The sequence below is a fragment of the Littorina saxatilis genome, linkage group LG2 (genome assembly GCF_037325665.1).
Source record: "Littorina saxatilis isolate snail1 linkage group LG2, US_GU_Lsax_2.0, whole genome shotgun sequence".
Lineage (NCBI taxonomy): Eukaryota > Metazoa > Mollusca > Gastropoda > Littorinimorpha > Littorinidae > Littorina > Littorina saxatilis.
In genome coordinates, this window is record NC_090246.1 from 92176164 (window position 1) to 92191428 (window position 15265).

Here is a 15265-nt window from a genome sequence, read left to right on the forward strand (position 1 = left end):
TTGGACATATTCCAGCACGAATCTTTTGGTAGCCCACGCGAAACCAACCAATCAGTGAAACAAAGACAATGAACAATCTAAAGGAATAGTTTTGTTACGCCACCTGCTACGTACCTTGACACGAATGAACATTGTAGACGATCATTCGCCACAAATGATAATATGTGCCTTAAAGAACTTTAATGTTTGAATGCAGAGATTATCAACTGGACTGAAATGAACTTTAAATCTGAGAGGCGATGGTTTTGGTTTTTCAATAAGCTGTTCATGACGTATGTATATGAATGGTGGGAGGAACGAGTTTGCATAAGAACGAAATAATAGTATGGTAAATAAAAGATTTGTTTTTTGAATATTTGCAAATTATGGTTATTTTGCCACAGAAGGTCTATTAATGTAAATGTGTGTGTTCAACTTACATTTGAAGTTAACGGAACATGTAATTATTTTTATGTTAAAGTGAAGTCTACCTTAACGTTTAAGCCTAATATTTTGAGAGAAGTCAATGTTAGTGTATATGGCTAAGCTGCCATCGTCAATGTTAAAAGGTGTTGTTTTTTTTAATTTTATTTAAAGTGAGTCAAAGTGCCTACGCGGCATGTGTTAAAGTTAATGTTGTTTTTTGTTGTTCTGTAAAGAAAGTAACGTACATGTAACTGCCAACGAGGCACATGATTATGTTCATGAACGGTTTTTTTTTGTAATGTGTTTCGAACGTACCCTGTTTTTGCTCAAAGGGAGTTAATTTCTGGGGCAAGTATGCGTTTCGGCGTACTCGGTTCTTTTCTCAACAAGAGTAATTTCAGTGGCAAGGTAAATGATTTGAAGGTACTTTGCTTCTGTCTAGCATTGAGTCGGATTTCCATAGCAAAGCTTTTTGTATAAGTAACGTGCTATGTCTGGTAAACGGTTGTAGTGTAAACTGTGTTCAATACTGAGTTTTGTGTTCTGTTTGTCCAGACCTTCCGAATAAGTATAGTCGGGTGTTAGGTCTGGAGGTGGGAGTGTAAATGCCATAGTTCTGCGCCTTATTTTTCGTTTTGGGTGGTTTGTTGCATTTTGCGTTTGGGGGATTTTTGTAATTTTCCTATCGATTTTTTATTTTTCATTTTTTGTTGTTGTTATATTTAGCTATAATGTCTTTATTTTTCTAGAAGTTCTAACTGCATTTAATTTTACCTTGTTGTGTGGTAACTCGAGATGCTATGCAATTTGGTGGAATTGTGTGTGGTTTTTGTTCTGTAAATCCTCTATTTTTTCTGTGTCTTTTCTTTTGTTTCCTTGTGCCTGTCTTTTTGTGTTGACACCTTTCTAGATTGTTCTTGTGAAAATCGTCATAGCTTTGTGTTTTGCCCCAAGGGCTTCTGGGAATTTTGTGTACTCACCTGTTAGTGTTGTTTTCCTGTTTGACCGGAGAGGACTGTTTTTGTTGTAGCTGGAGATTTTGTTGAAGGGAAATATGTTTTAAACGTGAGTTCTAACCTTTTCTAAAATGCCTAATGCCAATGGTGTGATCGTGGTGAGCCTACTGTGGAGCCATAAGGTTTGTCTTGCTTTCATTGTATTGTCTTTATTGCTAAGTTTTGTATGGATAGGTCAAACATGGAATTATCTGTTGAATTTGAAAATGTGAGCTGTTTCTTGGAGAGGCTGGTAAAGCTAGTTTTATGTGACTTTGTGACCTTCACATTGTCGGCCATTGTTGAGCTTTCACAATTCTGGAAACATTTTTTTTATTTCTCAAACTCAAATTGTTTTTGCCTGCTGTTAGGAACGTTTTTCTTTGTGGAATTTTATTGTATTGAAGCCTCTTTTGTATAAATGAATCAACGTTTTTGAGATTGGGGAGGATAACTCTAGTGAGGTATAATGACGTTATGTCCCTTAATACAAGATGTCTGCTGTTTGTTTATAAGAATTTTGATGCTTCTATTCATTACTGGACTTGGGCTAATCTATAACTATTCTGGTGTTTTCAGCCTTTATTGGACTTGGACAGATTAATTTTATTTATAACTTTTTGGGTGTTTTGCTCCGTTGATGGACTCTGACTACATTTTCTTTTTTATAACTTTTTTGGTCTTTTGCTTCGGTCTGGGACTTAGAATATTTTTCATATTTGTATTTTAATCTTTTCAATATTTTTCTTCATTTATCAGACTCTTTTGTCTTTAAGACTCTAGTCTATAGTCCTAGTGAGTCAACAACGTATTTATAAGTTAACAGTTGTTAGTTTTGTGATGACATTGCATTGACTCTATGAATGTATTGACTAATCTGTGGTTTTTTTTTGTTTCTTCTGTCAGTTTTTACCTTGTTTGAATTCCCTTAACTCAAAATTCCGTCACTAGTTAGAGCCCCTTGAAACTCTTAGGTTTATGGTATTTGTTTGAAAGTGAAAGGAATCTACTTCATTAGTTTGAAACTTGAACGTTGTCGTTTATAGTAAACTCAAGGTATGAATAATCTCGTGTGTACTGAAACCTATGTACAACCCTGATTAAAATTTGAACGGACCTGAGTTTTTTCTGGTTTTCTAGCATGAGTCATTCTTACTCTTCACCAAGTCAGTTTTCCTACTCACGCACACGACCACACTGTCGGCCCGCATTTATAGTCAATGTTCATGTTTCAAGTTCCTTGCTTTGTGAATTGCATACCAATGTTTTATGCAGTCGTGATAGATTCTAAATGTATGTGTTATCCTAGTTTGGTGTACATTGACTGGATTTCGATCCCTGGAGAATGGGCATTAACTAAGTGTTTGTTTGTGATATCATTAGTAATCTGAAGTTCAACTATTAGCTGGCTTGTAGAACTTTTTTCTCTCTTTTTGTTGCTGTTCTGTATTCAAACATGTTGATACAACTCACTGCTGCCTATGCCTAGGCTGTGCCAATTATTTATTTATTTGTTTACATCAATGTGATATAGTGACGAGTGTACATCAAAATTCTCTCTTATAAGTTATACTGGATTCTTCACTGCATGTACTACGGCGTATCGATGATGACTATCAGGGTTTTGTTCTATTTATTCTTTGTTCTGCCAATTTGAATTCTGCTTTGAATAGTATTTTGATCATTTTTGTTTCCGTGCTGCTGGTATGTCAAAATGCAGTGAAATTAAAACCTGGAAGTCACAATGGCAATAAGCGAGATTCAAATCTCTCCTTTGTTTTAATCAATTTATTTGACTGCATTTTTGTTTTAGAACTTGTACATAATTATGATCATCTCTGTTATCGAACCTGCACGCTTGACCTTTGTCTTTCTGGATCAATACAATGTTGTGCACTGCCCATTATTTGTTTGTGAGTGCATAAAGCGGTTGTGTGGTCTGCGTAAAATTGTGTAGGTCAATCGTGACATCTGCGTGGAGAGTGCGTCAAATGCGTGAGAATGCGTAAAGCAATTGTGACATCTGCGTGGAGAGTGCGTCAAATGCGTGAGAATGCGTACAGCAATTGTGACATCTGCGTGAAGAGAGCGTAAAAAGCGCGTAATGCCTGAGAATGCGTCAATAATTCGTGACATCTGCGTGGAGAGTGCGTAAGATGATCAGGACATCTGCGTCAAGAGCGCGTTAAATGCGTAAAGCAATCGTGTCGTCTGCGTGGAGAGCGCGTTAATAGCGTGAGAATGCGTAAAGCAATCGTGACGTCTGCGTGGAGAGTGCGAATTTGTCTTGGTGTCAAATAAGCGTGCGCTGGAGGTGCGTATGGTCTGCGTAATCTGAGGGAAAACGAGTGTGTCACGCATGTATTTCGCTTTGCAAAATCGCGCGCGTTACGCATGCGTCCAGTGCAGTTGTTACGCAGAGTTTGGCGACTGCGACACGCATTCGCTGCGCAAAATTTTGCTGGCTGGGTATGGCCGTCCGTTCCTAGCGGCCATTTTCTACTGGAACGGCAAGCTAAGCACTGGCGACCATGTTCTACCAAGAGACTTACTTGATTCGAGGACTGATTCCTTGCGGTGCGTCTGTCTGGTTTGGTTTCTCTGATTAACTGCGCATTTTCCTTAGTCGAGAATCTGCACGTCATTTCCATTGCGTCATTCCTTCCCTATATTATTTACGTCTGCTGTCTTGGTATTCACAACCCTTTTGATAGTCACGGTTTCTCTTACAAATCTATGAATCGGCCAGAGAAGTAGAGGTTACATGCCGAGTCTCAGTGATTATCAAAAATAATGGTCGAAGTTAGCGGATCATGAAAAATGCGAGATGAACTTTTAGCAGACCTTCCAAAGCACCAGTGCAGTCAAGATTAAGAAGGTGTGTATGTTTGTGACGTCACATGTACACGTGCAAATTATAGCGGAAGGGCCTCCTAATATGGACTGGGTCCTAATATGAACCACCTTTCGTTCTGACAAACTAATGGTGCCAGAGCGCTCAGAACAGTTTTATTCGCTGAATGCATCCTCTCTTGATAACTTGCACATGTCGAAAAAGTTGTGGACGCACAAAACCGTCAGTTTTTTTTTCTCCCTTTTGGTTTTTTTTCACACTTTTAGCTTCGTTCACCCTAAATCTGACGCTTAAAATGGACCAATTTCTCTCCAAAGACAAAGCTATAAACACACAACAATTGCATTATAGGACAGCTAAGGTGTTCGCTACACTTTAGCAGTGTTGGCCCCGAGTTTCTGTCACAAACAAAATATTATAGCAAAAACTCGAAGTATCTCTGTGTTCCCTAATATGGACCACCTTCAACAAATAGAAGAAAAGAAAAGATAAAGGACGGTTCCAGTCATTCTCAAGAAGCTTGCTGAAAATGACCAATAATGGCAATAACTAGCCCTCGAGATTTAAAAAAATTATACTTCTTTACGTGAAAGTTGATCATTTCAATTATTTTCTCTCTGTTTTTGATTTGTTTTATACAGTTTCCTCTTGTGTTTCAAATACAGTTCTCGTCGAATCCAAACCTGTAAATCTGAAGCATATTTCAATTAGGCTGACTTGCATGGTAAGTTGCAAGTTGTATCATGTTATTTTGAAGAAAACAGGTTTTTTTTACAGTGATTCTCGAAGGTCTCATCACTGGTCCATATTAAGCGCCCAGGCCCCTAATATGGACCAGTTGTGATTTTTTTTCTGTATTTTATTTTTAGCAAATGACTGTAAAAGCTAGCTCTCTCTAATTAGTCTTCAAGATTTACGAAAGCGAGAACAACTACCAAACACAAAATGAAACAGCTTTGCAAAAAAACAAGCTAGTTAGCAGCGTGAAACAAAAGGTGGTCCATATTAGGGGCCCTTCCCCTATTAGGATGCACCATAACATGTTTTACTTACTTCCGATTAAAACTGTATAGTTGTATTTTATGTCTTGCATATTTTCAAACTAGCAGTTAAGCCCGGCTTCGCCCGGGAGTAAGCGGAGCCCTGTAGCAATTTAAGACGCTCGCTATCCCATTATCATTAGCTTTACCTCCTTTGTTTGGATACAAAAAAAGAGTTATCTCACTTCTAGAAATTTCCCGGCGGAACTGTGCAGTTAATTTTTCTTTCTCCATTTCTTCCCCTGTCATAGGAGCAATAGCGAGTCTCTAATATCACTGGCATGATGTGCTTGCTACAGGTGAACAGTAGGCACTGAACTGGTCTTGCACCATATAGGCTGTATTCAATAAATGGGAGGTCCATAATCTGAGAAAGGAAACAATGAATCAAGAAACTAAAACCCAGGTGCACATCTGCGGCACCTAGGGAGTGTACGTGCACACTATCTTGTTCCTGCCTCTTGCCATCTCAGAGGTATGGCGACCACAGACAAAAAAGAGTTATCTCCCTTACCTTCTAGAAATTTCCGGAACTGTCCAGTTAATTTTTCATTCTTCATTTCTTCCCCTCATAGGAGCAATAGCAAGTCTCTAATATCACTGGCATGATGTGCTTGCTACAGGTGAACAGTTATCTCCCTTACCTTCTAGAAATTTCCGGAACTGTCCAGTTAATTTTTCATTCTTCATTTCTTCCCCTCATAGGAGCAACAGCGAGTCTCTAATATCACTGGCATGATGTGCTTGCTACAGGTGAACAGTAGGCACTGAACTGGTCTTGCACCATATAGGCTGTATTCAATAAATGGGAGGTCCATAATCTGAGAAAGGAAACAGTGAATCAAGAAACTAAAACCCAGGTGCACATCTGCGGCACCTAGGGAGTGTACGTGCACACTATCTTGTTCCTGCCTCTTGCCATCTCAGAGGTATGGCGACCACAGACAGACAGACAGACAGACACACAGACAGACACTCTCTTTTATTATATGTATAGATGATTTAAATGAAACACCCAAAGCGGCGACTTTGCTGGTATCGATATTTTGAAGGAAAAAAATACGTCATCACTACATAAATACGAACAATGTGACGTCATTTTAATTGACGTCAAAATGTGTATGATTACCTTACCTTTCCAATGATATGCCGTTAAAGAATGTCAGATAAGCGGTTCAACTTCTATGCCCGCTTAACCCAACCCTCTAAACGGGAATAGTAAGCACAAAAAAGGAAAATACGCACACAAAACCACGTTTTTCTCAAAAGCGGTATAACGAAAAGCCCCAAGACTCTATATTTAGAATACTATCGTTAACGTCTGTCACAAAAGTGTGGTAGCAACCCCAACCCCGTCGGGTTGACCCAAGTGGTCACTGGCCGACAGACTAATGTTCCCTCATAACAATCCGAGTCTCTTGTGGAAATGGAAGAGGTTTGTGCAGCACACACGTGCAGATTTCAAAGTGTCGGGCACGTTCTGGACACAGATTTCGCCATTTTTCTGCAGCACAAGTTGGTGTTTCATCTGAAATTAATTATGTGGCCACTGGCAGTGTTTTTCCTTCATACAAGTCCAGACACGGCAGTATTGCGCGAGGCTGGTACAGTCGACGAGCCATCGAAACTCCGTGGTGACGAACCAGGGCCGGACCCAGGGGGGGGGGTTCCAGGGGTTCCGGAACCCCACCCCTGGAAAAAGCATGTACCTTGCTTTGAGTGTTGTTTTTTTTACTAGTTTTAGCACCAAAACAATGCAGCTCTTAACCCTCAAAACAAGGCCCAGAATGGACCAGATTGCACAGATTTTAACCGTTTTTCAAACATTTTCCGGGGGAACATGCCCCCGGAAGCAGGCGCGCGCTTGTGGCTTCGCCACTTCGCTGATTTGCCCCGCCAAAAAAGGAGGAACCCCCCCCTTACAACTCATTTGGTCCGGCCCTGCGAACAGCGGATAATCTCACCAGAAGGAATACGTTGAAGGTCAGAGCACATGCTTTTATATTCATGCATATGTTCTGCGCGAACTTAGAATCCGGTTTCATTCTAGAATGGACCGGGTCCAGGTTGGAATTCTAACCCTGCGCAAGTACAGGGGTGCCATTCTAGAATGAAACCCTTGTTGCTGGTCCATTCTAGAATCGGCCGTGCGCAAGGTTGGAATTTGGGTCCAAGTTGGAATAGTCATTTCAGTTAGACTATCACACAGCCAAAGCCACAAATGTGGATTTTCTGTTTGTTTTTGTTTTTTGTGTGTTTGGTTGGGGTTTTTTTCGGGTTTTTTACACTTTACTCAAAGACATCGTGAATTGGGATTGTGATGTTCTGAAAGTGATTACGATTTTGAGAGACACTCAGCACTGATCGCTACGAACGGAAATTTCCGGACTGACAGTGTTTTGCCGATCTCGCTTGTAACTTTTAATCTTATTCATATACATGAAGTTGGTCTTCTGAATTGTGAAGATATAATGTCAACTTTTTTTTTAAACCTGTGACAACATTAACAGCTCTATAACTCACTCTGTCCTTCTGTTGGTCTGTCTGTCGGTTAGTCGGTCTGACCGTCTGTCTGTGTCTGTCAAATAAATTGTCAAAAAACCGGACATTTCCGAGAGGGAGACAGCGCTGACATTGCAAGCGGCCGCAACCGGCTCTCATCACAAAAACAACTGCCCTGCAAACAATACCGCCCTGGTAGTCCCCCTTGCTATGGTCTGCCTTTGTTTATTGCGTACTCAGGAGTGTCAACTTTCTTGACATGACATGACATCGCAAGATCGCCAAAGGATTTTTTTCAGGGGTAGACAAATCAGCCCCATTTTATCAAAGGGAAGGTGCAGGTGGAGATAATTCAAGGGAAGACAACTCTGTCTTACCTACAAACATTACGGCCCCCTTTATTCAAGGGTTTCATTCTAGAATGGCACCCCTGTACTTGCGCAGGGTTAGAATTCCAACCTGGACCCGGTCCATTCTAGAATGAAACCGGATTCTAAGTTCGCGCAGAACACATACAAGTAAACATTGTTTTGATGTGCGGTGAATACGAATTGGTGCCTTAACAGTGTGTCTGGGTTCGGCTGATATCGCTGGAATACAGATGCGCCACAGGCTAGATCTATAGATTTATCCCCGAGTACGCTAGTACTAGGGCTCAGCAGACTTTAATTGTCTGTCTGTCTGTGTGTGTGTGTGTGTGTCTCGACTTAACAGCTTATTGCTGGGAAACTACTGGGCGCAGCTCGTTCAAAAGTTGATACACTAACTTGATAATAGGTCCGATTGATCGTATTAAAACTTCATAATGTTACCTGGGACCTAAATGCGAAATAACCCCCAAAAAAAACGACTTGGCGGTGGGAGGAATTCGCGGTGCAACAGCCAGCCATGCAACGGTGCAAGGTCTTGGCCAACCAAGACTATGGCATACTCGTAGCAAAGCCGCCGAATGGTACCGTAAACCAAGAATAGTGACGTAATTACGTCACGGTCGAAAGTCTTTGACGTCAATGCCTCCCTGTAGTCTTTTTCTCTCGCGCGGTGTGTGTGTGTGTGTGTGTGTGTTCATTTTGTGCACGTGTTAGTGTTACTGTTTGTGTGTGTGTGTGTGTGTGTGTATGTGTGTGTGTGTTTGTGTGTGTGTGTGTGTGTGTGTGTGTGTGCGTGCATGAGTCTGCAAGGGCGGATCTGGGGGGGGGGGGTTACACGGGTTACGTAACCCCCCCCAAAAAAAAAGAGGTAATTTATTGGCTCAGGATGCACCAGATAGCTCTATTTTGCTTCTTTGGATAAAAAAATTTCCGGGGGGGGCATGCCCCCGGACCCCTCTAGAGGCTTAGGCGCCTTTGGCGCCGTCAACTTGTATCTTCGCAGTCATTTTGTAACCCCCCCCTCCAAAGTGAATTGATCCGCCCTTGTGTTATGTTTATATACTCGACCATTATTTTGATGTTTTATTAGTTTAATACTTTGATGAGGTATGTGCGCAGTCTATGCTTTTGTTTACAATTATTCTCTGTATATGTTCCAAGGACAGGTTGGAAGAATAGGCTAAGCCTAAAACCTTTATCCTTATGTAATAAAGTTCTGAGTTCTGAATTCTCTCTCTCTCTCTCTCTCTCCCCCCGCCCGCTCTCTCTCTCTCTCTCTCTCTCTCTCTCTCTCTCACACACACACACACACACACACACACACACACACACACACACACACACACACACACACACACACACACACACACAAACACCACAGTACATCATATAACTTTTGTTTAATTTTATCCACATGCATAGCAACTATATTGTATAATTAAAAGAAATATTTACAATACGCACAAACTACTTTGTAATTTTACGAAAACTTCCTTTTCAGCAGAGGTTAACAAGGGATGGTAGAGAACGCATGCAAATGTTGGTTGTAAAGAATTTGAGGTTTTGATAGAAATGTTCTGTGCAGTCATGTTAAAGTTACTGAACCTGTCCAGGTGCACAGAGCCACGAGGGCTGTCAGTCATGCCTCAGACAGCTATCCATTTGAAACAATGACCAAGTTTCATGGACTTTCATGCAAAGATTCAAAAACTGCACTTTGTTTACGAATTAATTTTGATCATTCTCCGGGCAGGAAAGCGTGGCCCGCGATCAGGCTCATATCAGTTATCTCACGTGAACTAATTAGCAATTACATCAAAAGCCTACAATCATGGAAGTCTATTAGTCTCGGCAAGAGGGAGAATTCATCACTACCGAATCAAGATAATTCGATGTGCTGTAAAGACATTTTAAATGATGTCTTACTAGTAGTGTTCTCAAGAGCTCGCGATCCACAGTGTGGGCACACAAAGATAACCATTCATTCTTGTTGACGAATTCCGTCATTTTGCACCAAATTAAGTTGCTTTTTTAAAGATACCACAAATTGTTTTGTCCCATACTCATAAGCATTTTTGGCGCTCTAAACTGCTCTGAACTGCAAATGCGATCAGAATTTGTTTTCGCCTGTAATTTTCTTGGCGTATCCGCAGTTTATGGAGCAAAAACTTTCGCTCCAATGATTTGGCAATATTGACCTGGTACAAAAAACCAATGTAACCCGTCAATACTGCTTGGTCTGTTCTTTGTGGAAATTAATAACGGATCGTAAAATGTATGAGAGAACATTTTGTGGAACTTAATTACAGATCGTAAAATGTCTAAAACGGGGGGGGGGGGGGGGGGGGGGAGAAGCATACCTTTTCTTTTCGGATGAATAAACTAAAATGTTATGAAATCACATTTAAAAAAATGTGAACCGCACTTAGCAATCAATCCCAACAAGAGGGTGCAAGATGGATTGCCAATCTTTGAATATTTGTGACACTGACCCTTGTAAAACACAACGTACGGTGAAGGATGTCGTGTGATATTGTTCGGAAGGATAGTCAGAAGAGGTTTTGCACGGTGCACACTCCCTCCGTTGCTCTCTGGTGATCTGTTGTTGCTTCGGCTTGCGACACTTACCCTCAAAGCCAAAAACAACGATGGAAGCTAAGATCACGCAATTTTGTTGTGAATAGCACCTTTTTCAGTCAGCAGAGGTTCAGCGTGGTCCCCGTTACTCTTAACCTTCACCTCGTCGTGGATGCCTTCCGTTAAATCCCCCATCTCCTCTCCTAGCGTGTCAGGAGAGGCCGCAGTCTTGTCGTTGTTCTCCCCGAACCCTTCCATCCCGTGAAGCTTGGGAGACTCCGTCCTGGAGAAGAACCCCAGGAAGTCGCAGCGGGGAGAAAGCCAGCCTCTATGGTAAGCCACGTGAGTCAACCGGGATAGGACCACGATGGCTAGGAAGCCAGACAGCATGGCTATGGTGCGGAAAGGGAAGCCTTGCCCCAACTCCTCGTCGTAGAACGGGTATCTTATCAGCGCCGGCATGTGCACCAGAGGCTCTCCGCTCAAGATGCGCAAAGGGAGTGAAATGAAAAAGCCGGCCAAGCCGCCGTACGGGTTAGTTCCCTTGATGAAGAGGACGCTGGTGAACTGCGGGAAGAGCACGACGTACATGAGGTCGGAGCACATGACGTACAGCCCGTAGATGCTACGCACCGAGATGGCGATCAGCGTACCGAGGACCCCCACCACCACAACGCCTGTGCGCAGAACCCACACCAGCTCCCGGTCGGAAGCCTGCAACCGTGTAGATAAGATTAAGGGGTAAGATTGTATATAGTCCTGTGAGGTTACCCTCATGAAAATTGGGGCTGCTTTCTCATTGGAGAAGGGAGCTGCCATACAGTATGGCGCTTCCCATTTTTTTCTTTCGATGTAGAGATTCAGAACTTAAAATCTTATTTCGGCGCAAGAAACAAAAACAAAAACTGGTGTGACAATGAGAAAACTAACACTCTCACAGACACACACACACACACACACACACACACACACACACACACACACACACACACACACGCCCCCCCCCCACACACACACACACCTTTGGTCGAATGGCGTTCTTGTAGATGTTGTTGGAGAAGACAGTAGCGGAGGCCAGGATGGAAGAATCAGCAGACGACATAACGGCGGCGGACAGCGTGCCAATGCCTACGATGGCCACAGCTCGCGGACACAGGTAGTTGAGGGCCAGGGGCAAGATGAGGCTGTAGTCGTCTTTGGACATAGGCAGCGGTCCCGGGTAAGCCGTGCTGTTCCAGTCTGAAGAAACAGCAAAGAAACAATGTCACCTAAGGATGGTTGGTTGATGCTGGTGTTTCTTGTCTCGAGGACCCGGGTGGGGAGGGGGAGTGGGGGTCATCCGAGACCGAGACACACGTACGCGTGCACACACACGCGCGCGCACACACACACAAACACATGCGCGCGCGCACGACGATCGAGTGCTTTAAAAATGGTCGGTGGGTCAGTTGTCCGACTTTTAAAGGCCTTCCTTACAAGTTTGAGCCCGAAGTTAACTTCCGGAAGACTTCGCGCGAAGTCTTTTAACCAAATATTCAGCGCCAAAGTTTCATGGAGTAGACTTCGCGAAGTCGACCTGGCCCAATTAATAGCAGGCTTATAACACTCACCAGCAGCCTTGCCAGCCATGCCGATGATGGCAGGGGGGATGGCGAAAGCCAGGCACATGATGGCCGCCACACACGACGCCAGGCGGGCGTTCCTCGCGTTTCGGCACGCCAGAATACGTTGAAAGTACGTCTGGGAATGCAATGCAACATAGCAATTAAGGTGACATCACTGTAACCCTCGTCTTTTGTCTGTAAGAAAGGCTGCACATTATCATTGGCTGGATCACTGAGGTGACGTGGAGTTATGGAGGATCTCAGTCTACCCAACCCGTCTCCCACCCCTCTCCTCCTCCTCCTACTCCTCCTCCTCCTCCTCCTCCTCCTCCTCCTCCTCCTCCTCCTCCTACCATAAGCAGCAGCAGCATTATCATCAACAGCAACAACAACAACAACAATAACAGCATCGTCGTCGTCATCGTAATCGTCGCCGGCGTACTCCAACCAAAACCATCATCAACAACAACAACAACAACGACGACGACGTCGACAACAACAACAGCATCCTCATCATCATCGCCATCGTCGTTGTCATCGTCATCGTCATCGTCATCGTCACCGACACACTGACCTGCCACGGTATGCCTCCCAGTCCCACCAAGGCGAAGAGGTCAAGGTAGCGTCCAATGTCCGCACTTGTCACCTGACCTACCCAGTCACTGCTCAGGGTGCTGAAGTCAACTGCAGGGCTGTGCACGGCAAACGGACAGGCGATCACCTTTTGGACACAAGGATGAATTAGATCGTGTCCAGAAACAAAGCGCTTAATCATAATCGTTTTACTAATACGTTTTAGCACGATACAGAATAAGAATGAGGTCAGAAAAGGTTAACGGTGCGTTAAGTAGTACTGACTTAGTTGAACTAATGCGTTTTGTTTGATTTTTTTCTTTGATTTGTTTGTGTGTTGTATGTTTGTAGGTTGGTTGGTTTGTTTGTTTGTTGATCTGTTTGTTTGTTTGTTTGTTTGTATATGTTCGTTTTTCTGTTTTTGTTTGTATTTGTTCTTTTTTTCAGAGAACTTCCAAACTGAAATATCGTGCAGCTTGCAAAATAACATTTAATTTAGAAAAACGAGTGGTCAACCTCTCAGTCAAAGTTTTCCTGCAAAGAGACACGAAATTCAAGATAAATACCTCAATTCACCATATTTGCAACACTCTTCAAGAAATCCTCGTTTACTCTGTGTTTTTCTTTCCAGAATAGCAATTATCAGGCGTGTATATTATAAAATGAAAACGTGCAAACGAGCCACACGATTTAACTCATCCCTTAACATGTGTCATCATAGGTTGTCTTCCCTTTATGACTCTCCAGTCACGGAGAGCACTTCCGGTCGACGACCACAAAGCATGGTTGTTACAAGCACAGTCATGCTTCTGTAGGTACGACGTCAGCCAGCCTTGTTTATCTCACATTAACTCCATACTGACCATCCACCCTCCCCTCCAAGGTGCTGCTGGTCGAACTTTGGACCCCGTATTACACTCATGGAGCCTTGTTCGTGATGAAAATGGTATTTTCACTTAGAAATTTGCTTCAACGCAAAATCTATTTTTCTCAATCAAGGGACGAAAAACCCTCGGTGCGTTCTCGGATAAATCGAAATTTTGAGTAATACTATCGAATTGCATCACAAATCTGCTTCAATTGCAAGATCTTGACATGCTTTTTTTCCTCCGGATAATTGTACCTCTTGAAATTGGCGGGGAAGCATTCAGTCTTGTGTTTATTTTTGCAGAAGCCCGGCTGACGTCCTACCCATAGCCGCATGTGCTATAGCTACTAGCTCGTTTTCCGTCATGTTTGACCGTTGCAACAACATTGAAGTTGAATTGATTTACAAATTAAAATCCGCAGGAATACTGACCAGTCCTACACCGATACAGATAAGCTGGACGACGTCCGTGTAAGCGACTGACCACAGTCCGCCGAGAAAGGTGTAGACAATGGCGATGACCGCCGAGATGATGATGGACAGTGTGTTGTTGACGTCCATGATGATGGAGATGGTGGATCCTGAAACAACGGTGTGGTGAAATGTTGATAGACATTACACTTTGTACATTACAATTTGTAATAGACGATTTTCGGAAATAACTCCGTCAGGTTTGCATGCGTTGTGGAAGAGTGACCTTTTTTTTGTAAAACCTCGTACAAACATTGAAGGGGCCATTCACCAGCGAGGAGTGTGTCGGACACACGTGCGTGTTTTTTTTCGTGTTTCCGACGCAACCCTCGCGAGTGATTGGCCCGTCCAATGTTTGCAAGAAAAGGTCACTCTCACACAACCTATACAAACCCGACGGAGTTATTTTCGGAATTCGTCTATTCGATGTAATTTGAATACACGAGATATTAAACCGGTTAGAGTGAAGACATTGTTATTTCATGGTCTGTCACGTTTCAGAATAAACCGCCAGTTGCGTTTTTACACCCCCGGTATAGGGGTGTGTATAGGTTTCACTGGATGTGTTTGTTTGTTTGTTTGTGTGTTTGTGTTCGCATATAGATCTCAAGAATGAACGGACCGATCGTCACCAAACTTGGTGAACAGGTTCTATACATTCCTGAGACGGTCCTTACAAAAATTGGGACCAGTCAAACACACGGTTAGGGAGTTATTGGTGGATTAAGATTAAGAGTGACATATTAATGGTCAAAGGGAAATAACCTTCTCAGTTGGTGGCAGTGAGAATGGTTATTTCCCTTTCACCAACGGGGGTGTTTTTCCTACCTGGACGTACCCTTTCGCAATGGACCCTGTGTTTACATTCTGACTTCTCACTTCTCACTTCTGACTTCTGACTTCTGACTTCTGACTTTTGAATTTTGACTTCTGACTTTTGACTTTTGACTTCTGACTTTTGACTTTTGACTTTTGACTTTTGACTTCTGACTTCTGACTTTTGAC

The 15265-nt window shown here is 42.8% G+C and overlaps 2 protein-coding genes and 1 long non-coding RNA gene across 6 annotated transcripts in view; 1 reads left to right on the top strand and 2 right to left on the bottom strand.

Moving 5' to 3' along the window:
• Positions 1-4017, bottom strand: part of LOC138960173 (high-affinity choline transporter 1-like) — a 42811-nt gene extending 38794 nt beyond the window's left edge. The window contains exon 1 of the mRNA XM_070331942.1: positions 3953-4017. The gene's annotated coding sequence lies outside the window, so the exon portion shown is untranslated. The remainder of the gene's footprint in view (positions 1-3952) is intronic.
• On the top strand, positions 601-2516 carry LOC138960152 (uncharacterized). The gene is made up of 2 exons (XR_011453903.1): positions 601-1543; positions 2307-2516. It is a non-coding gene; the product is annotated as an uncharacterized lncRNA (long non-coding RNA).
• A 5533-nt stretch (positions 4018-9550) lies between the features above and the next one.
• The window catches only part of LOC138960171 (high-affinity choline transporter 1-like), a 24953-nt gene continuing 19238 nt past the window's right edge, over positions 9551-15265 (bottom strand). For all 4 annotated transcript variants that reach the window (XM_070331938.1, XM_070331939.1, XM_070331937.1 and 1 more), the window contains exons 5-9: positions 14222-14370; positions 12923-13069; positions 12355-12484; positions 11766-11983; positions 9551-11458 (exon numbers count right to left, since the gene is read on the bottom strand). In XM_070331938.1, coding sequence (XP_070188039.1) covers positions 10829-11458; positions 11766-11983; positions 12355-12484; positions 12923-13069; positions 14222-14370 — 1274 coding nt within the window. In that variant the 3' untranslated portion in view covers positions 9551-10828. The remainder of the gene's footprint in view (positions 11459-11765; positions 11984-12354; positions 12485-12922; positions 13070-14221; positions 14371-15265) is intronic.